Source organism: Trachypithecus francoisi, unplaced genomic scaffold (assembly GCF_009764315.1).
Source record: "Trachypithecus francoisi isolate TF-2019V2 unplaced genomic scaffold, Tfra_2.0 Lachesis_group12, whole genome shotgun sequence".
Classification (NCBI taxonomy): Eukaryota; Metazoa; Chordata; class Mammalia; order Primates; family Cercopithecidae; genus Trachypithecus; species Trachypithecus francoisi.
Genome location: NW_022681457.1, coordinates 107,869,081 through 107,889,557, shown reverse-complemented (window position 1 = coordinate 107,889,557; position 20,477 = coordinate 107,869,081). Strand labels below are relative to the sequence as shown.

The 20,477-nt window shown below is 51.9% G+C and overlaps 1 protein-coding gene across 1 annotated transcript in view; it reads right to left on the bottom strand.

The window, feature by feature from the left end:
* Window positions 1-20,477, bottom strand: part of PADI2 (peptidyl arginine deiminase 2) — a 54,295-nt gene that overhangs the window by 20,375 nt on the left and 13,443 nt on the right. Inside the window, exons 2-7 of the mRNA XM_033228120.1 lie at window positions 19,103-19,286; window positions 17,401-17,473; window positions 10,332-10,393; window positions 7,968-8,085; window positions 6,834-6,959; window positions 962-1,140 (exon numbers count right to left, since the gene is read on the bottom strand). Coding sequence (XP_033084011.1) covers window positions 962-1,140; window positions 6,834-6,959; window positions 7,968-8,085; window positions 10,332-10,393; window positions 17,401-17,473; window positions 19,103-19,286 — 742 coding nt within the window. The remainder of the gene's footprint in view (window positions 1-961; window positions 1,141-6,833; window positions 6,960-7,967; window positions 8,086-10,331; window positions 10,394-17,400; window positions 17,474-19,102; window positions 19,287-20,477) is intronic.

Here is a 20,477-nt window from a genome sequence, read left to right as displayed (position 1 = left end):
CTTTTTGGACTTTCTGTCTTACAGATGGAGAAAGTACGGCATATTACCCTTAACTAAAGAAATTAACAGGATGCTTAATTCACTTGCCTAGTGTCTTGTGGTGGTTAAACCAGGAGTTGAACCTGGGCAGTCTGCTGCCAGGGCTCATTCTCATACATTTCAGCTAGATCCAGCCTCACCCTTGTATAGCACCCATTGTATCCTTTCCCAAAGTGGCCTGGGGATAAAAATGAGGGGCTCTTGTGTCTGTAAGAGCAGTCAGGTCCCTTCCTTTTTTTCTGAGTGGAACAGGGTGGGCCTGAGAGACTAGGGTCTGGGGATGAAAGGTCTTTATGATGAGAGGTTCTTGTGCACACAGCATGCCCTCAGTGAGGCGGGCTTCCCTAGAGGGACAGGACCTCTTCTTCTCATCCAGCTTCTCCCGAAAGCAAGAGCAAAGCTAGCTGAGATGCTTGGCCCCAAGGTAGGGCACAACCTGAAACTGGGATTTGGGGTTCAGCCTGCAGTCAGAGATGGTATAACCCACAGTTGGGGGAGGGATCAGAGTAGGGCAGGAAGTACAGAGTAGGACCGCACAGTAGGTGGTCAGCAAACCCCACCTGGGTGGCTGCTTAGAGCCTTGTGCTAATCAGCAGGACTCTGGGCCTTAGACCTAGGCAGGGAGCAGGGAAGGCCAGGGCACAGGTGTGGAATGTGTCAGAAAACATTGCCCACAGGGAATCCGTGGGGAGCAGGAGCAGCAAGGAGACTGGCTCAGAGGACCCAGGAGCATGGCTCAGAGGACCCTGGTAGCCACATGCTGGCTTTGCAGGGGTCATCGAGGTCTCCTAGCCTGGACCCACCCCCTTGGCGCTTTGAGCGGGGTGGAGCATAATGTGGGCTCCTAGGAATGGCCCACTGGTAAAAGCCCCACCCTGGCCCCCAGAGGTAGCCCCCTGTGGTGGAAGCCTGGAGCCCTCACCTGGGCCATGTACTCCAGCAGGCTGACATGGATGGAGACCAGGCCTGAGAAGCCCTCGTCGGGGAAACAGAGGCCTTCTACGAAGAAGAGCAGCTCCGCGGAGCCGCCCGTGTACTTGACCACATGATAGAGCTTCCGCCGGCCCAGGATGTGGATATAGCGTTGGCCGAAGAACGGGTCTGGAGGGAAAAGGACCAACATCACACTCTCACCCACATCAGAAAGAGATCAGTGGGGTGGTATCACTGATGGGGACAAAAGGGCAAAGTATTTTGTTCTCTAGACAGAGAGAAAAGCACAAGCAGAAAATGCCACCAGAATGGCCATGGCTAGGAGTCATCGTCATTTTCTTAGCACTGCTGTGTGCTGGCTGTGTGGCGCTTTGCCAGACAGTCACCCTCTCTGGCTTTTGGCTTCCCCGTCTATAAAATGAACACGCTCTCTCGTGAATGGCTGATAGGAAATTGCCAGCTGAGCAGTTAGTGGTGTCAGGGGAGGATGAAATTGTTTCCATTTCACAGATGAGGAAACCGATCTCAGAAAGGAGGAGTGGCTTGTCCAAAGTCAGAGAGCCAGTAAATAGCTGAGCTGGGACTCAGATTCAAGTCCAATTCTGAATCCCAAGCTCTCATCTCCTTTGTATAAACAAAACATAAACGTGCCCATTAGTACCAAAAATTCCCTCCATATCATGGAAGCCATGTTGGTGTAAAGGCCAGTGCATGGGCTGTCCATTTTTGTGGCTGGGCGGAAAGGCAGATTCCTCCAGTGCTCCTGCCCTCCTGAAAGCTCCCAGTTTGACTTGTGCTGTCCCCTTTGCCTGAAACAATCGTGTCCCTTCTTCCTTCAGGCCTTGGTTTGTGTCACTTGCAACAATCCGGCCCAGACCCCCAGAGACAAAGCCAGGGGCCCTGCTTGGAGCTCCCACAGCTCCCTGCCGTCTCCATCACAGCTTTTATTTATTTATAGACAGAGTCTCGCTCTGTAGCGTAGGCTGGAGTGCAGTGGCGCGATCTTGGCTCACTGCAACCTCTGCCTCCTGGGTTCAAGCGATTCTGCTGCCTCAGCCTTCTAAGTAGCTGGGATTACAGGCGCACACCACCATATCTGGCTAATTTTTGTATTTTTAGCAGAGACAGGGTTTCGTCACCATCTTGGTCAGGCTGGTTTTGAACTCCTTGCCTTAAGTGATTTGCCTGCCTCACACTCCCAAAGTGCTGCTATTACAGGTATGAGCCACCACACTTGGCCTCATCACAGCCTTTTTAAATGTGGGTGACCTGTGCGAGGGTAGAGACAGGCCCAGTGGGGCCCAGGGCCTGCCTGGCACATGGTCATGTTTAACAAATGTCTACTGAACGAACCAATGACTCCCACAACACTCCCAGTGGGAGAGACCAAGGGGGAATTTTCAGGCAGATTGAGAGCACATGAATCAGGCAAGGACCTTCGGGGAGAGAGAGGTGGTCCAGATGCAGCCTCTCTAAGAGCAGTGCTCAGCTGATGATAAGATGCAGCAGATGTGGGAAGCGTCGTAACGGCAGCTATGGGTGAGATCCAATCTGGTTACTTGGGGTAGGGTGGGGAGGGCAGAGGAGGCGAGATGGGAAGCATTTGAGCAGAGGAAGGCAGCCTTTGTGGTGCCCTTTGCGGGGCGGCAGAAATGGGTGTGGTGGGGAGAGGAGATACTTGCATTGGTAAAGGCATGGAGATAGGACCCTATGCAGTTCCAGAAGGAATTTCTTTATGCCCTGTAGAGCTGGAAGGGCAGAATCAGCCTCAGCTTAGTGCTTTCAACGACAATGATAATCGTTAATAACCAGATGCTCAAGGGTTAGAACACGTAACCAGAATAGCCTGGCACAAACCAGGTGCTTGATTAAAACATGTGAAATAAGTGAATAAACCGTGAAGCCAGGGCTTGGGAGGGTTCCTCTTGTGGGACAATGTGCCGAATTAGACCAGGGTTATAAATCTCACTAAGGGTGCTTCCCTTAGTGGTTATGACTTCCAATGTCAGAGGGACCTGGTTTAAATACTGCTCTGGCTTTACAAGCTATAAAACCTCAGGGAGCCGGGCGCAGTGGCTCACGCCTGTAATCCCAGCACTTTGGGAGGCTGAGGCAGGTGAATCATGAGGTCAGGAGTTCGAGACCAGACTGGCCAACATAGTGAAACCCCATCTCTACTAAAAATACAAAAATTAGCCGGACATGGTGGCGCATGCCTGTAATCCCAGCTACTTGGGAGGCTGAGGCAGGAAAATCTCTTGAACTCAGGAGGCAGAGGTTGTGGTGAACCGATATCACACCACTGCATTTCAGCCTGGGCAACAGAGTGAGACTCCATCTCAAAAAAAACAAAAACAAAAACAAAAACCTCAGAGAATTCACTTAACCTCCCTGAGCCTCAGTTTACTCATCTGTTAAGTGGGAGATAATGATACCCACGTCACAGGGTCAATGCAAATGACACAGCCTCAGTAACTTCAGTAACCTCAGTAACCATGGGTAACCATTGATAACACTGCTTGGACCTGTATTACAAGGACATGAAGGAGTTTTCATTGAATAGTTTCCGAACAGAAGGCAGGGAAACCATGTCCCACCTCATCCTTCCTTGGGAGGGAGGAGTCCAAGAAATGAGGTGGAAAAATTCAGATACTGAAAGTCCCAAAGAATAGAAAGTGAGGTCCTGCTCACCCAGAAACAATAGTGTGCACCCTACGGCCCTATCACTCAGTGGATTCAGATAGATTAGCATCATGCAAACATTTTCTTCCAAGCACTTGGGCCCTCCCACGCCCACAGGCCCCAGGCTGCACTTGAACTGATGCTCAGGGGAGAGTTAGGCCTAGAAGCCAACTTGTCCTGGCAGAAGCCACATAGCCAAAGCTTTCCCAGGGCTCAGAGCACCTGGGGGTCTCCCCCAAATTCTGGGGTAGGAACAGGGATCTGGCCGGGGCGGTGGTGGGGCAGGTGGAGGACACGTTCTAGTCCGTCTGCCGGCAGCTTTCTCCCTCCCGATGTGGCCCGTGGCCTGTGATTCACAATGCACCTCTATTCTGGGCTGCTTTCTGACAGTTGGGGCCAGCTCCGGGAGGACTGATTCCTTGGTGGGAACAATTCAGCCATTGTCCCCAGGAGCCTCCTTTCCCCCGTCCTCCATCCCTGGCTCGGCACAGACCCCACACTGAGCGTGGCCAGCTCTCTCTGCAGGAACCAACAATGCCGCTCTATTGAGTGGTCCTCGTGCCTTGGGCTGGGCCCATTGACCACTGTGACCTCTCTGCCCCAGGAATTGGCCAGCACGTGGTATGATTTGCCTTCACCTTTCCAGCTACTTTGGAATGATTCCACTTCCCAGTGAGACTCCTTGATAGTGTGACCAGCTGATTTGGTTTCCCTAGGACTGAGGGGTTTCCTGGCATGAGGGGCCCTCAGTGCTAAAACAAGGAAAGTCCTGGGCAAACTGGATTACCATATCCTTGTATAAAGAGGTAAGGCCCCAGTGCTTGGTGTTCTGGGCAGAATTTGAGGCGGAGGCAGTCACCAGGTCTTCCTAGGAAAACTGAAGCCTTCTGTCCACTCCAATCATTATAACCAACAGTCATCATCATAATTTCAACGAAAGCCTTAATTGCCATTTATGGAGAGCTTTCCAAAGGCCAGCTACCGCACTCAGTGCCTGACACACCTTCCTCATTGGATCCCCACCACCATCGGGGACACCCCGCATACCAGGAGAGTCGGGATAGTTGGGACTCTTGCTATTCCCATGCCACATCAGAGATGAGCACCCCAAGGCTGGGGCTGGTGAGGAGACTTGCCTGGACCCAGAATTGTAGCTCCCTGACTCCAGCACTCCCTGTAGGGGTCCTTCAGTCTCCAACCCAGCCCCCTGCCCTTGGGGAGAGCTGGTCTGACCCTACCAGGACACCTGACATTCGCTCATCTATAGGGGTACCTGGAATTTGACATAACTCCAAAGTGTTTACCTGAAAGAAAAGGAGACTGTGCTACTGGTCAATTATCTGTCGTCCTTTGCTTGTGTGTGTGTGTGTGTGTGTGTGTGTGTGTGTCTAAGAGTTTTCACCCAGAGTCAGCATTATTGGGAAACTGTCTCTTCTGGGTCCCCACCGTCTCAGTCATGGCTGCTCCCCATAGGATGGGCAGCCCAGATAAGAGGCTCTGAGGGACATTCTCTAAGCCCTTGCAGCAGTAGTGCCTCTTTTCTCTAGTCTGCTCAGGACCCGTCTCAAAAGGCAAGTGATGGGGAGGGACGAGATTATGGAAACAGACCAGAGTCCACTCCCTTTAGCAAAGAGAAGAAACTTCTAGATAATGTCCAGACATCATGATTTGCCACAGGTCTCATGTCAGGACACCAAGGTCAAGAGGCCAAGGTTGAGGTCCTGCTTGCATCCCTCCTGCTCCTGCTGGTGACCCCATCCTCCATGACAACCTTAGCCTGGATGGTGTAAACATCAACATCTCCGGCCCCCTGGGGCAGCGGAGCCAGCCTGACTCTGGGCACATTCCAACCTGCGTGAGGTCACTGCTTGGAGCCCAGGGTGGATCAGAAGGAGGACTGGCATTGGGTGACTGCTGGCCACTGCCATCCTGGCTAAATACCTCCCTGATGGGAGGGTCCAGGATCCCTACTCACCTCCTGGCAAGTGCCCTGGATCTAGTGGGCCTGTCTAGAGGTGGGTCCAGGGCCGGGCCAGAGATCCTGGCCCCACTAGGCAGCTGGGCATGCAGAAGCACCCCCCCCCCGCCCGCCACCCCACAACCCGCCTTGTACCATGGCAAATTGCAATGCCGACTATTTTGCTGAGGGAGCTTTTAAAATACATACATCATTATTATGACAGTCCCTTGCATAAAACCCTCTAATGGCATTCCATTGCACTCAGAATAAAATCCAAACCCAGTCTGCATGCTCTGGCCCCTGGCCCAGCTCACTGACCTTGACTCCCAACCCTGCTCTGGGCTTCCATCTGCTCTTCCCACACTCCAAACTGGTCTCCTCCTCCAGGCTTTGCAGATGCTGTTCCCTCTGCTTAGAACACTCTTCCCTCAGCTCACAAGTGGCTGGTTCCTTCTTATCGTTCGTTTGAGTCTCAGCTCAGATGTCACCTCCTCAGAGAGGCCTTTCCAGAGGCACCCATCTAGTAGTGCCTCTGCCCTGCCATTCTCCTCATTTATTCTATTTCATTTCCTCCAATTGTAGTACTGATTATGTCTCTCTTGCTAGACTGGCAGCTCCTCGAGGGCAGGGTGTGATTGTCGTGTTTACTGCAGAGATCTCAAAGCTGAGAACAGCGCCTGGCACCAAAGAGCTCAACACATATTCACAGAAAGGGTGAGGCAGAGCCGGCAGCTACAAGGACTAGCTCCAGGGCAGGAGCCCATGCCCTACACAGTGGGGGCCCAGGACACCTGTTGCTATCAAGAGGAGCAAGGGGTCAACTCTTCGAGGGTGCCCACTGCATCTTTAGGGGGTCTTTGAAAGTCAGAGATGGCAGAAAATACCTAGAGGTGGTGCCTGCCCTGCCTCAGGTATCCTGAAGGTGACATGACTCCAGAAAAGAAGTGCCCAAATGCCCTTCCTCCCCTGATTCGTCGGGAAGAAGGGCCTCTGGGTTCTACATAGACCCATGTCACTCCAGACTCCTTTGAGAGGAGGAGCGATGTGTCCCCATGGAGTCTTTCAACTGCATGGGACAGCAGCATTGCCAGGTTACAATCACCCAGAGACCAATCTAGGTCTTCTCCAGGCACCGGCACCTGCACCTGTGAAGGCCACAGATGCTAAGGGGAGGAGGAGAGGTGGCTAGAAAGGGCTGGGCTGGGCTGGGGTCACTCACTCTCCACGTAGAACACGCCCACTTTGTCTGAGTCTGACATGGAAATGTACAGAACCATCTCGTATCCGGCGGGGAGGCGGTCAGGGCCTTTGGTCCGCAGGATCATCTGGGACATGTCCTTGAGATCTGAGGGACAGGAGGTGAGAATGAAGAGATCTGCTGCTGGAGCCTTAGCTTCCCAATGCCTTTTACTTTGATAATCAGGAAAAAATCCCCATGGATGTGTATTAATGGAAACTATAGAAAAGCATAAAGAGGCTGTGTGCTGTGGCTCACACCTGTAATCCCAGTGCTTTGGGAGGATGAGGTGGGTAGATCGCTTAAGGCCAGGAGACAAACACCAGACTGGGCAACATAGCAAGATCCCATCTTTACAAAAATAAAAAAACTTTAGCCATGCATGGTGGCGTGTGCCTGTAATCCTGGTTACTCAGGAGGCTGAGGCAGGAGGATGGCTTGAACCCAGGAGGTTGAGGCTATAGTGAGCTATGATCATGCCACTGTACTCCAGCCTAGGCAACAGAACAAGGCCTTGTCTCAAAAAAAAAAAAAAAAAAAAAAAAAAAGAAAAGAAAAGAAAAAAGAAAAGCAAAGCATAAAAACCAGTTGTCATTTCCAACACTGGAGATGATTAACCTTTTGGGGAATTTCCTTCTGGTCTATTTTCTTCTTATTCTTTTTTCCCAAGACAGTCTTGCTCCATTGCCCAGGCTGGAGTGCAGTGGTGTGATCTTGGTTCACTGCAATCTCTGCTTCCTGGGTTCAAGCGATTCTTCTGCCTCTGCCTCCTGAGTAGCTGGAATTACAGGTGCATGCCACCATGCCTGGCCAATTTTTGTATTTTTAGTACAGATGGGGCTTCACCATATTGGTCAGGCTGGTCTTGAACTCCTGACCTCATGATCCGCCTGCCTTGGCTTCCCAAAATGCTGGGATTACATGTGTGAGCCACCAAGCCCAGCCCTCGTGTATTTCCTATGGTTTCGCCTTTGGCTTTAAGCAAGAGTGGTATTTGTGTCCACCATCCCCAGAGGCCTGAGTCCATACCTGCCTCACCCTCAGCCCAGCCCAGGACTGGGCATGAATCTTTTCATTCCTCCCATCCTACCCCCCAAGTGCAGGGCCTGCTGGCACCTTCCTTGCTGTAGACCTTCTCGTCACGGCAGTCCTCCTTGGGCAACCAGGGTGTCTCTCGGTCACAGTTCACCAGCAGGATGGCCCCCTGGCCCTCGGGGCCCCAGGTCCAGGATGCCTACAGTGGCAGGAAGAAAGGTCAGTGCTCTCTTCTCTATGCTTGTATAGACCCCATGGGACACCAGAGAGACAGCCCCAGGATGAGGGTAAAGAGTAGCCGCCACCCACTGGGGCAGCTGTGACTTGGCAAACGTGAATCTCAAGACTGATGTCCACAGAGGATGAACGTGGGCATCAAAGGCAAGTTCAGTAGAGGCACAGAGACAGGAAGGCTGACCGAGGCATTTATGGGCCTCCTGTCTGATGCGGCTGGTGTCTGGCATGGGTGGAGGCAGGGAGGTGGAGGCTGGCCAGAGAAATAAGCAGACGGACATTCTACCACAGGTCCCGAGGTCCCTAGGGGAGCTCAGGAGGAGACGCCTGGATGGATGACACCCAGCTGTTTCCAGACGCCCTCCTAGTGCTCCAAATAGGACCTGCACGGTGCTCCACTTTCTACGCTGCAGCCAGAGCGCTACTAGAACAAAATCGGGCCAGATCGTGTTGCTTCCCTGCTTGAAGCCGGGTCAGGGGCTCCTGGTTGAATTAGGATGAAGCCCTGATTCCTTGCTGTGGCCTGGAAGGCCTGGTGAAACTTGCCTTCCTCTCTATCTCATCTCTTCCACCTTGCCCCTCGCTCACTCTGCCCCACCCATCCTGGCGCCTTTCTGCTCCCAAAAGACTCAAGCTCCCAGGCCTTTGCCCATGCCAGTCCCTCTGCTGCCATCCTGCCCCTTTCCACCTGGCCCACTCTACCCCTCCTTTATTACATCATAAGTGTCTCTTCTTCCTGGAGGCCTTTCTGATTCTCCAGGACAGAGCAGCTTCCCCAGATCCACACCTGGCACAGTACACATCCTTTTTGGGAGGACTTGGGACAATTGTGATGAGACAGCCATCCACAACACTCAATTTTTAATGTGGACCATGGGCTCCTTAAGGCCAGGGCTGTGTTTCTCTTGTTCTTTCTGCATCCCCTGGGCCTGACCCACTCCTGGAATGTAAAAGATGCTCAGCAAATATTTACAGGATGAATGAAGAAAAAGTGAAAACTTCACTGGCCCAGATTTAGAAATTCTGGCCAAGTTCAGGCTCATGGGATTGTGTGACTTTGCCAAGACTGCACAGCCCCTTGGGGGATGGATGTTGGAAGCTGTTCACCTGGGGCTGCTGGGCCTCAGAGGCCTCTGTGGAGTTCACTTGCATACGGCTTGGCCACAGACTCAGAGAATGAGTGTGCAGGGCTGGCCCTGGTCTCAGGCAAGCCTTGCTCGCGATCCTAGAAGAAGGGACTCTCCCACAGGGCTGAGAACCCTCCCCTGACCTGCAGAGAGTCAGGGGAGCAGGCTTCCAGGACCCAGGCTTCTCATCAGGCTGTGTTTATTTCACTTCATAAGTACCCCTCTATGTACACTTTACCCTAGGCTTCAGAGTGTTATTATAAAAGTCACATATGTCCACAGCAAAAATTTAGATGATACAGAAGGGCAGAAAACGGAAAGCAGTTAGAAGCAACAGCCTGAATGTACACAGAGCAAGACTGGTGGAGCCTAAAAACTGTGTTGAGGGAAAAGTACAAAAGAGAATGAGATAGAGAACACCATGCTGTCTGCACAAATTAAAAATACATGCACACCAACCACACCACATGCCTCCTGAGAGTCACCAGAACAGACAGAGACACATTAAACCCAGCAAAATGGTCCTCTGTGGGGCAGCAGAATGGGAGTGGGGAATGCAAGATGAAAGAAAATAAGTAAATGAATGAGGGAACAAATGAATGAATGGTGAATGAATGAATAAATAGAAAGAGGAGAGGAGCTGTGCATGCACCAGCAGAGATGATACCGCACCTGGAACTGAGAATGATGAATGCGACCCTCTGTCCTGAGGGTCTGTCTCCCCCACCTCCCCGGTCTTAAAAGAAGAGGCAAAATAATAAGAGCAAGTGCCTTCACAGCGCTTCCTCTGCAGCAGGCACATTTGTCCTTTCCAACAGTTCCATGAACTGGGCGTCCCCATCACGGGATGGAGAAACTGAGACTCAGGAGCCTGCTCTGTAGCCGACTCTATAAGATGCCTGAGCTCGTCTGTGGGTTCCATCATTGGTATGCTGTGTGTCTGGGAGCCTGTCTTGGGCCTCGAAATGGGCTGTGAAATGGGAATTGCCTGCTTGGTGGGAGAACCATGGCTGCCTGTACCATCTGGGTCTGAGCCCTCAGCAGCCCCAGGTTCAGGGTGGCGCCTGCCCTGATAGCTAGGTACCTTGTTTGGGTTGTTCTTCTCCACCACGCCATCCCGGTCTGCGTCCACATCCAGGGAGATCTCTGGGGAGAAGAGACATGGGTGAGTTGCTGAGCCTGCCAGGCAGGGTGGGGCAGGGGCACGAGGAAGACCTGTGGGATTAGGGTGCATCTCAGTCATTCATTTGGTCACGGGGAAGGGAGGACCTCGCTGACATCATCTTACACAACCCCCTGCCTCAACATTCCACGACCCACTGAAGACCATCGGCAGACACTGTGTGGACTTTGTAGCTTATGGCTGCAAGAGCTGCCATCGGGGAGGTCCAGGTCCTCCCACCACTTCTTTGTTCTTGCTGGGGGTTGGGGAATGATCCTCGATGCACAGATCTGAGAGCTTCAGTTCAGGGGTGAAGTCACATGCCCAAGGTCACATAGGGATGCTAGCAGAACTGGGGTACACGGTGCAGTTGGTTTGATTCATAGTTCATATTCTGAAAACTTACAGGCATAGCATTCCCAAACTGCCTTTCTCAGTCTACCCGGGCATGCGCATAGGTGTGCACACGTGCACCTGTGTGTGCATGTCTCTTTCTCTCCAAGAACTTCCAGTGGCCTAGATCCCACCTTCAAGGACTGAGGGTTTTTCTGTGGGTGGGAAGCTGTCTCTAACCCCTCTTGGTCTGAGGGCACCTGTGAGTCCAGATGGAGGATCCAGGGCCAGGCCCTCACTTATCCCTTCTTTTAGTGAAGGGACCTTCAGCATCCCTAGGCCTGCCATGGAGACAGGCTTTGTGGAGACTGTAGGGAAATGAAAAGGTTTGGCATCAGACAAGGTGGAGTTTAGACCCTGGTTCTCTGCTTATAAGCTGTGTGACTTTGGGCAGGTTAGACAACCTCACTGAGCCCCAGTTTCCTCACCTGTAACATGGGGCCCTTCCTGGTTACAGCAGGTGCATTAACTGCAATGGAAGGCACTACTGACATTTTGAGCCAAATAATTCTTTGTGTGGGTACAGCCTGTGCATTGGAGGATGTTTAACAGCACACCTGGTTTCTACCTACCAGATGCCAGTAACATCCCTCCCAGTCGTGACAGTCAAAAATATCTCCGGATATTGTCAAATGTCCCTTGGGAGGCGAAATTTCCTTGAGTTGGAGACGGACAGGGTCGAGGAGGGATGTGGTTGGGAAGGTGTTGGGAGTGTCACACACGTGACGTGTGCAGGTTCCAGGCCCCTAGAGCTGCCTGAGTGGGCTCGTCTCATGCTGAGCATGACTTGGACCTGGTGGGTGCTGGGTGGTAATGAATGCATTCCTGGTTAGTCCCCTTGGCAGGCACACCCTCTGCCTGGAGGGCATGGAAAGGAGGGTCCTGGCACACGAAGCGCACTGATGTCACCCTTCTCTGGGCCAACCGAGCCCAACTGAGTCCAGAGATCACCTTCAGGTCCTCCCTTTGCCTATAGCCTGCATACCCTAGGCCTGCATGTGACTTTTACGGTCTAGAAGGAGGCTGCAAGGGCGCCTGGCCCTTGGGAGAGGCAAGCGTCTGTGTCCCAGCCTCTGTAGCCCTGTGGTGAGTTAGGTGCTGTAAGGCAAAATTTGTAACCTCCTGCCTCCAATTGCATTCACTCCACATTTCACTGCTGAGGAGCTACTGTGCTCCGGAAACTGTGCTAGGCAATGGGCAGTGGAGGCACAGCACCTGCTCTCAAGGCGTCCACAGTCCCATGAGATAAATAGCATTGCTCCCGTTTCACAGGGCAGCAAACCCAGGTTCAGAGAAGCCACTTGTCAGCAAATCGGGCTGGTAATCTGGGAGGCCGGTGCAGGATAAGGACCCCAGGGGAAAGAAGGGAAGGCGGTACCACCAGGGGCTGGTAAAGAGGCTGGGGTGCAGGGGCAGGAATAATATTGGTTTTGGCTCCTGGACCTTTGTGAACTTTCCAGCCGGTCACGCCCACTGAATGCTGCCTTTCAGGGAACTCAGCTTCCTGAAACTCCTCCCTGGGAAGGAGCTGCAGGTCCAGCCTCTTTAGGGAGCCACTCTGTCCGTTTTAAGGTAACGATCTCTCCCTTGCGGGCATCCTGCTCTGCAGGTGCACAGCGTTTTCCATGGCGTGTTCTCTTGGCCACCCCAGGGGAGGCGTGATCACCCCCACCCGTTAACAATGCAGATGAGGAAACCCAGGCCCCCAGCAGGGAAGTGACCACCGAAGTTCCCAGAGCAGAGCCAGGCTCTCAGCAGGGCCTCAGGCTCCAGATGCCTTCTCTCTGCTGTTCCCTGCAAGGAACCCAGGCTGACCTCCCCACAAGCTATTTCCAAAAGCCCAGCCCAAAGTCAAAGACCCAAGACTTGCTCCCTTGAAGGTCATTCCCAGAGGAAGTGCCCATGTCCCCACCTTGGCAGCCCTGTGACCTTCGTCTCTAGGCTGCAAGGTGACATTACATTGGGACTCCTTGTGGTGGGTTCATTATAGCAGTGGGGCCATGGGCTAGGAGAGAGATGATGGTGCACTCTAGACTGCTTTATTTCATTACGAATTCTTGAATGTAAACATTTTATTCATGTAATATTTGGACATAGTGCAAGCAAAATCAAATAAAACAGTAACACACTTTCTAAAGAAAGACAGCAGTTCCTTGTCCAGCCCTTCTCCTTGGCTGCCTGAGGCAACCTCCCTAATACTAAATACTCATACTTATTGTGATTTCTTGATTTATTGAATTCAGACAGGTTTGTTACCTTCCTGTTATGAAATGTGGGCATTTCACAGTATGGCTCCCTCATCGTCCTCCCAACCTCTCACAGGGCTTCATAACTCCTCTCTCATGACCCATGACCTGTCCCCATAATCCACTGAAATGACCTTCTGGCCCCTTTACCCTCAGAGACCTACCACCCCGTAGTCATGCCCCTAGGCCTTCACCTCTGTAAGGCTTCCCCCAGTGTCTGATTTAACTAGATTCCGGGGGGATGCTGTGGGTAGGGGCAGAGAACAGGGCTGGTGTGACCTGCCCAGAGCATTGCCTCTTGGGATGGCTCTGCCTTCCCGAGGGGGAGGAGGGAGAGGACCTCTGCTTCAGGACCTCTGGGCTCCAGACAACATTTCCCAGAGGCTCTGGATCCCACCTCAGCTCCCTAGAATAGCCCCAAGGCGTCAGGTGGCCCCTGGGTGTGGGGCAGATTGATGGGAAATGTCACTAGGATTGAGTTCAAGGCAGTCTGCCCTGAGAATGAAGACACTGAGGCCTCAGCTGTGACCGAGAGGCACCGGCATTTTGGAGGGTCGCCAGAGAGTGGCAGGGTGCCTGGCCTTCTTGCCTTACTAAGCAGCCCGAGGTGTTGTGGAAAGGAAGGACTCCCTCCCCCACAGCCAACCAAGGCAAGTATCCCGGGCTCTGGCGAGAAGGCATAGGATCAAGCCCCTCAGGTTGATGTTGCAATTTTTTGAGGCCCGCGTATGTGTACTCCTTCCACTGCCAGGACCTCAAATAGGGTGAGATTCTTCCTCCCTCCCCACACCTCACCTCTCCCTCTCCCCCATCCCTCCCAAAAAAAGGAAGTCTTTGCAAATCAACCCTAACCAGAGTCTTGAAGATCCTTAGGGATTAATTAGCTCAAACTCCTCATTTTATAGTTTGCAAAAAGTGAGTCCTAGTGGGGGTGGCTACACAGCAAGTCCTTGGCAGGATTGGGACCAAGACCCAGAGCCTGATTTGGCCAAAGGAATCATGAATTTGTTCCCAAATCCCAGGAGGAAGACAGACAGACCATATGTTTCTTTAACTTCACCCAGGCAGAGAGAAAATGTGGCTACCCCAAGAGCAAGGGAGAAAAGCAGGCAGAGCATTGACTGAGCACCCACTCTGTGCCGGGCCCTTAGCACACAGCATCCCGCTGAATCCTTGCAAACGCCATGCAAGGCTGCTCTGTGAAGTGCATTTTGTAGATGAGGAAGCCAAGGCTCAGGGGGATGATGTGACTTGTCCAAGGTCACAAGGTGGTTGGAGGTGGGCAGAGAAACATCTTAGGCTTACTTCGGTCTACCCTGAAGCCAAGGCTCTTTCTGCTCAATGTGGACTCAGGATAGGACCAGGGTGAGAGAGATTCAGATATATTTTTGTGCCTAGAGGACAGTCCCAGCATCTCGAGATATTGGGGGTATCCTTGCCTCTGAGGTACTGTCCCTGAGTGACTGATTACTCAGGATGAGGGGCTCAAGGGCTCCTGGGGCAGATGCTCAACAAAAGACCTAGAAAGGACAGACATAACAGTGGTTCCCAAGGGAAACCAGATTTTCACCAGGGTCTCTGTTGGAACAGGAAACAGTAGTTCAATGGGGTTAGTTTCTCATAAAGTTTTCTTTTTGCAATTGAATGACTGTCTTTTATTCTGTTTTTTGTTTGTTTGTTTGTTTTGTTTTGTTTTGTTTTTGAGACAGAGTCTCACTCTGTCGCCGAGGCTGGAGTGCAGTGGCACTGTGTCGGCTCACTGCAACCCCTGTCTCTTGGGTTCAAGCAATTCTCCGGTCTCAGCCTCCTGAGTAGCTGGGATTACAGGCGTCCACCACCACGCCTGGCTAGTTTTTATGTTTTTAGTAGAGACAGGGTTTCACCATGTTGGCCAGGCTGGTCTTGAACTCCTGACCTCAGGTGATCCGCCCGCCTCGGCCTCCCAAAGTGCTGGGATTACAGGCGTGAGCCACCACCCCGGCCATGACTGTCTTTTATTCTGAGATTATGCCTTGCCTATTATTTAGGAGTGAAAATGATGGTGATAGTTGATAGCAAAATTTTTTATTTTTTATTTTATTTTTTTATTTTTTTGAGACAGAATTTCGCTCTGTCGCCCAGGCTGGAGTGCAGTGGCACCATCTTGGCCCACTGCAACCTCCACCTCTTGGGTTCAAGCAAGTCTTCTGCCTCAGCCTCCTGAGTAGCTGGCATGTGCACCATGCCCGGCTAATTTTTGTATTTTTAGTAGAGATGTGGTTTCGCCATGTTGGCCAGGCTGGTCTCAAACTCCTGACTTCATGATCTGCCCACCTTGGCATCCCAAAGTGCTGGGATTACAGGTGTGAGCCACCATGCCTGGCCTCAAATTGCTTTATTAATGTATGGTTTTTTTCTTTTTTGCCAAGCATCAAAGTTGTTAGTCTTCTCATTTTTGGGGGGTGGGGGAGGGGACATTTGATTGGCCCATGGAATCTAAATATCTGGAACTTGTGGCAGTTAAATAATTATTAATTGACCTCGGATGGATGAACTCGGTCACTTGTCCTGGGCACATGTGGAATCTTTTGGGACTCAGCCATGCTGCCAACTCTGAATGGGCTTCCTCTAAGCACAGCTTTGTCATCTTCTAGTGAGCGGGAAAAGTCCAGTCCTGCCTCCTTATAGACCCTTATTTTGCCATCTATCCTAAGGCTGTCTTGCTTTGGTGGAAGTCTTGTTAATGGTGCAGTCAGTCTCCTGGGATCACCCTCATTTGACAGGTGTCAGGCCCCTGCCCTTCCTGCCCCCGTCCTCAGGTGTCCCTGTCTCAGTGGGATTAGGTTTCCTCAGGGACTGTCATCTGAGACTGCCTGTGTGCTGTGTGCATGCAAGGTTCACACACGTGCCAGGGCTCAGCACAACCCAGGAGTCTTTGGTTATCATCTGCCGCCCTCACCAAGGTCATCCCGAGGTTCCCTACCCAAGGGCTGGGCACCTCCTTGGTGCAGAAAGAGGGACAGGGGGACCAGCAACCAAGCCCATTTGGGAATTAGCCAAGAATGAGAAGGGCCATGCTGCTAAGCCTATTTCAGCAGCTGAGAGCACAGGGCTAGAGAGGGAGGGGCTGGCTTGGGAGCTGGTTGTATTTTGGGGAGGTTCTGAGATCCCCCTGAGAATGTGGGATAACTGGAATGACTTGGCATCTCACCAACCATTTTCCGGAGATGTGGCTGCAGGCAAGTATTTCTTTGTTTTACCTTTTCTGAGCCTTGATTTTCTTGTCTATAAAATGGGGATGATAATAATGTCTATCCTTGAAACAGTTGGAAGAAGAGATTGAAATCGTGATGGTACAACATTGAGTACTGGAGCCTGGCACACCATAGGTGCTCAATTAATATCAGGTGTTTATCATCCTCCCCCTCCTGCTCCTCATCAAAGTGCCCAGCACAGCTCTAGACACAGAGTAGGTCTGCAATAAGGAGGCCGCATCATTATTTTTAAAGCACTCAGCATGCAGTTGACTCTCAATAACCGGTAGTTCCCTTCCTCTGCCATGTGGCAACTCTGTCAATGTTAAACCAAGGCTGCATGAACAAAATGACTCTCTGAAATGTCCTCCTGGCTTTAACATTCTATGATTAAAAAATGAAATAAAATACCATAAAAGTAATGCCTCAATTTCAGGGGGTGGGGTGATGGAAAGTTCAGATGATCACAGTCCAGTGTCCTGTAGAGCCAGGGTAGGCTCCGCCTCCCTGGTGTGCAGGCCTGGCAGACAGCACAGGACAGTGTGATGCCATGGACAGAACCTGAGACAGGGATAATCCTGGGTTCTGGACTCAACTTGCTGCCCAGTTGCTGTGTGATGTTGAATGAATTCCCTAACCTCTCTGGGCCTCACCATCCTGTGGATCAAATAAAGGACTCTGCACCCTCAGGGCTGAATCTGGGGAGAACCAGGGGGCAGCTGGGATTGTCAAGAACAGCTGCTAGTTTTATAGACCGTGGCCATTCCGCTTGCCATGAGAGGGACGCTCTTCTCTAGGCTGCAGGGGAGAAGTGGGGGTGGGGGGGAAACATGTTCCTTTCTCTCTTTTAGGGTCCACAGAGCCTGGGAAGGGGGCCTTGACACTGGGGGGAATTACTAATGAATCAGGGAGTGCCTCTTCCTGCAGATAAGTCCCCACCCCAGTACGGAAGGGCCGGGGCAGGGCACATGTGACATCCCTCCCCAGGACTGTGCCATTCAGAAGAAGCTCCAAGTACCAGATCAGCTGCACTGAGAACAGCCTAAGTGCCCCAGAGAAGGACAACAGTGCCAGGCCCTGGGAGATGAAGGCACCGAGACGGCAGCCACGCTAACTCACCAATGGCCGTGAGGAAGAGCCCCGCCTGGTCAATGGGAATGCTGCCTTCCTCATCGTAGTAGTTGACAGTGACCTTGATGGGGAGGAGGCACATTGGGATAGAGAGAAAAGAGAGCAGAGATCACAGATCACAAGCAGGAGAACCTGAAGCAGCTGCTGTCCCTCACAGCTCACAGCCTGTCAAGCCAATCCCCTCCAAGCATTAGAACCCTCTCCTCCAGGAAGCGCTCCTGGGTTGGTGGGCAGCTTCCCTCAGGTAACTGAACTAGACTGTGGACTCCCCTCCTGCTGGCTGAGAGTGCAGTCAGGATACCGTCTGCCTTCCTGTGCCACTGTGTGCATTCTGCTGCCTGGGGGGTGGGGCCCATATCTGCTATGTTGCATGCCTAGTGCTCACTGAGGGGACAGGGCTGAGGCTATTTTCTTTGGACTATGTTCAGTGCCATCACTGTGATGGGGCACATGGTAAAGTTCATAATTACAGAACCCAGCAAGGAGACAGTTCTGGTCTCAGCCTCACCACTTGGACAAATCACCCATGGGCGCTCAGCACCCCATTTTACAGACAGACCAAGGACACTTGTGACTGTAAGCTCCAGTGATTCTGTGGTTCTGAGCCCCTAAACTTTCTATCACTCAGCTGTCTATAATTTTCATCCTTTATGGAACCATCATTCCATGGTCTAACCTCACAACATCCACATGACTACCAAGCACTGAGAATGCGGCTGTTCTGAATGGAGATGTGTTATAAGGTGTAAAACTCACACTAATTTTAAATTTGGTATGGAAAAGGAATATGAACTACCAGCCTGGGTAATACAGTAAGACCTGTCTCTCCAAAAAAAAAAAAAAAAAAAAAGTTAGCTGGGCATGATGGCAGGTGCCTGGAGTCCCAGCCTCCTAGAATACAAACTACCAGCCTGGGCAATATAGTAAGAACTTGTTTCCACAAAAAAAAAAAAAAAAAAAAAAAATTAGCTGGGTATGATGGCAGGTGCCTGGAGTCCCAGCTACTTGGGAGGCTGGGGCGGAAGGACCGCTTGAGCCCAGTAGCTTGAGGTTGCAGTGAGCTATGATCGCACCACTGCACTCCAGCCTGGGCATCAGAGTGAGATCCTGTCTCTTAAAAACAAATGAAGAGGCGAGCGCAGTGGCTCACACCTGTAATCCCAGCACTTTGGGAGACCAAGGCGGGTGGATCACAAGGTCAGGAGATTGACACTATCCTGGCTAACACGGTGAAACCCCGTCTCTACTAAAAATACAAAAAAAAAAAAAAATTAGCTGGGCATGGTGGAGGGCACCTGTAGTCCCAGCTACTCGGGAGGCTGAGGCAGGAGAATGGTGTGAACCTGGGAGGCGGAGCTTGCAGTGAGCCAAGATCGTGTCACTGCATTCCAGCCTGGGTGACAGAGGGAGACTCCGTCTCAAAAAACAAACAAACAAAAGACAACAATTTTGTTAATATTTTTTATATAGATGGCATGTCAAAATGATAATATTTTGATAGATGGGATTAAGTAATATATATTAAGACAATTAATGTCACCTGTTTCTTTTTGCCTTTTCAATGTGGTTACTGCAGAACTGAAAATGACACATGGCCCACATGCGGTTTCTATGGGACAGAGCTGGTCCAGCCTGCCTCTATCCTGGCATGGCCCCGGGCCCGCGGAGGCTGGACTTCCCTCCGTGGTACCTTGTCACTGCTGGCCTCGGTGCTCGCCTGGCTCATGGTGACCCGCAGGGTGGTGCTGGGCGAGAGAAGCCAGCGCTGCTTGCCATTGGTGGCCACCTCCTCAGCCTCCCCATCGCGCACCACCTCTACCCGCACGCGTTCCGAGTGCTTCAGGCTGAAGGTTTGGGCCCCGGCTGGGGCCGCGCTGTGGGGAGAGATGAGAGAGGGTTAGGGGGAGCCCTGGGGCAGGTGAGATGGGGGGGCTTCAAGAGGAGATTCCTGCTTCCAGCACTTTGGGAGGTCAAAGCCGGAGAATCACTTGAGCCCAGGAGTTTGAGACCAGCCTGGACAACATAGTGAGATCTTGTCTCTACATAAATTAAAAAATTAGCTGGGCATGCTGGTACGCGCCTGTGGTCCCAACTACTTAGGAGACTAAGGTAGGAGAATTGCTTAAGTCTGGGAGGTTGAGGCTGCAGCGAGCTATGACTGTGCCACTGCACTCCAGCCTGAGCAACAGAGCGAGACCATGTCTCTTCTTTCTTCTTCTTCTTCTTTTTTTTTTTTTTGTAAGGCAGAGTTTTACTCTTGTTTCCCTGATTGGAGTGCAATGGCATGATCTCGGCTCACCACAACCTCTGCCTCCCGGGTTCAAGTGATTTTCCTGCCTCAGCCTTCCGAGTAGCTGGGATTACGGGCATGCACCACCACACCTGGCTAATTTTGTGTTTTTAGTAGAGACAGGGTTTCTCCATGTTGGTCAAGCTGGTTTTGAACTCCCGACCTCAGGTGATCCGCCCCCCTTGGCCTCCCAAAGTGCTGGGATTACAGGTGTAAGCCACCGTGCCCGGCTCTTTTTTCAAAAAAGAAGACTTCTGGAGGGGCAAGGCTGCAAAGGCCCCCCTAGGCAATCTGATCTGGGAGACCCCAAAGGATCCGGCTGCATTGCAGTCACCTGGCTGTGAAGAGGACATGTGTTGAACATGAAATCTCTTGGGCCAATCTTGCACCTCCCGAGTCTGAATGTTCGAGGGTGGGGCCTGGGGATCTGAATTCTTAACAAGCTTCCCAGTGCCTCTGATGGGCGGCCAGTTTTGGGAGCCACAGGGTCCTGCGAAGGTGGAAGATGGAGGCCCAGGCAGGAATGAATTTGCTCCACTAGCAGATCTGGGCCTGGAACCCTGTCTCCCTGCTCAGGGTCGCTGAGTAAAGTGCTGAGTCCTCACAGGGATGGAGCCCAGAGCCTGGGTCCTAACAGGGCAGAGGTGGGGTGTCTCTTGTTACAAAGATCCCTTCCTTCCTGCCACAGCTTTCTTGGTGCCTCACATCCCCCACCTTCTGAATCATTTCTTGGGGTTCAAAAGTCGTTTTCCACTGCAAAGGAAATACTTTCGGA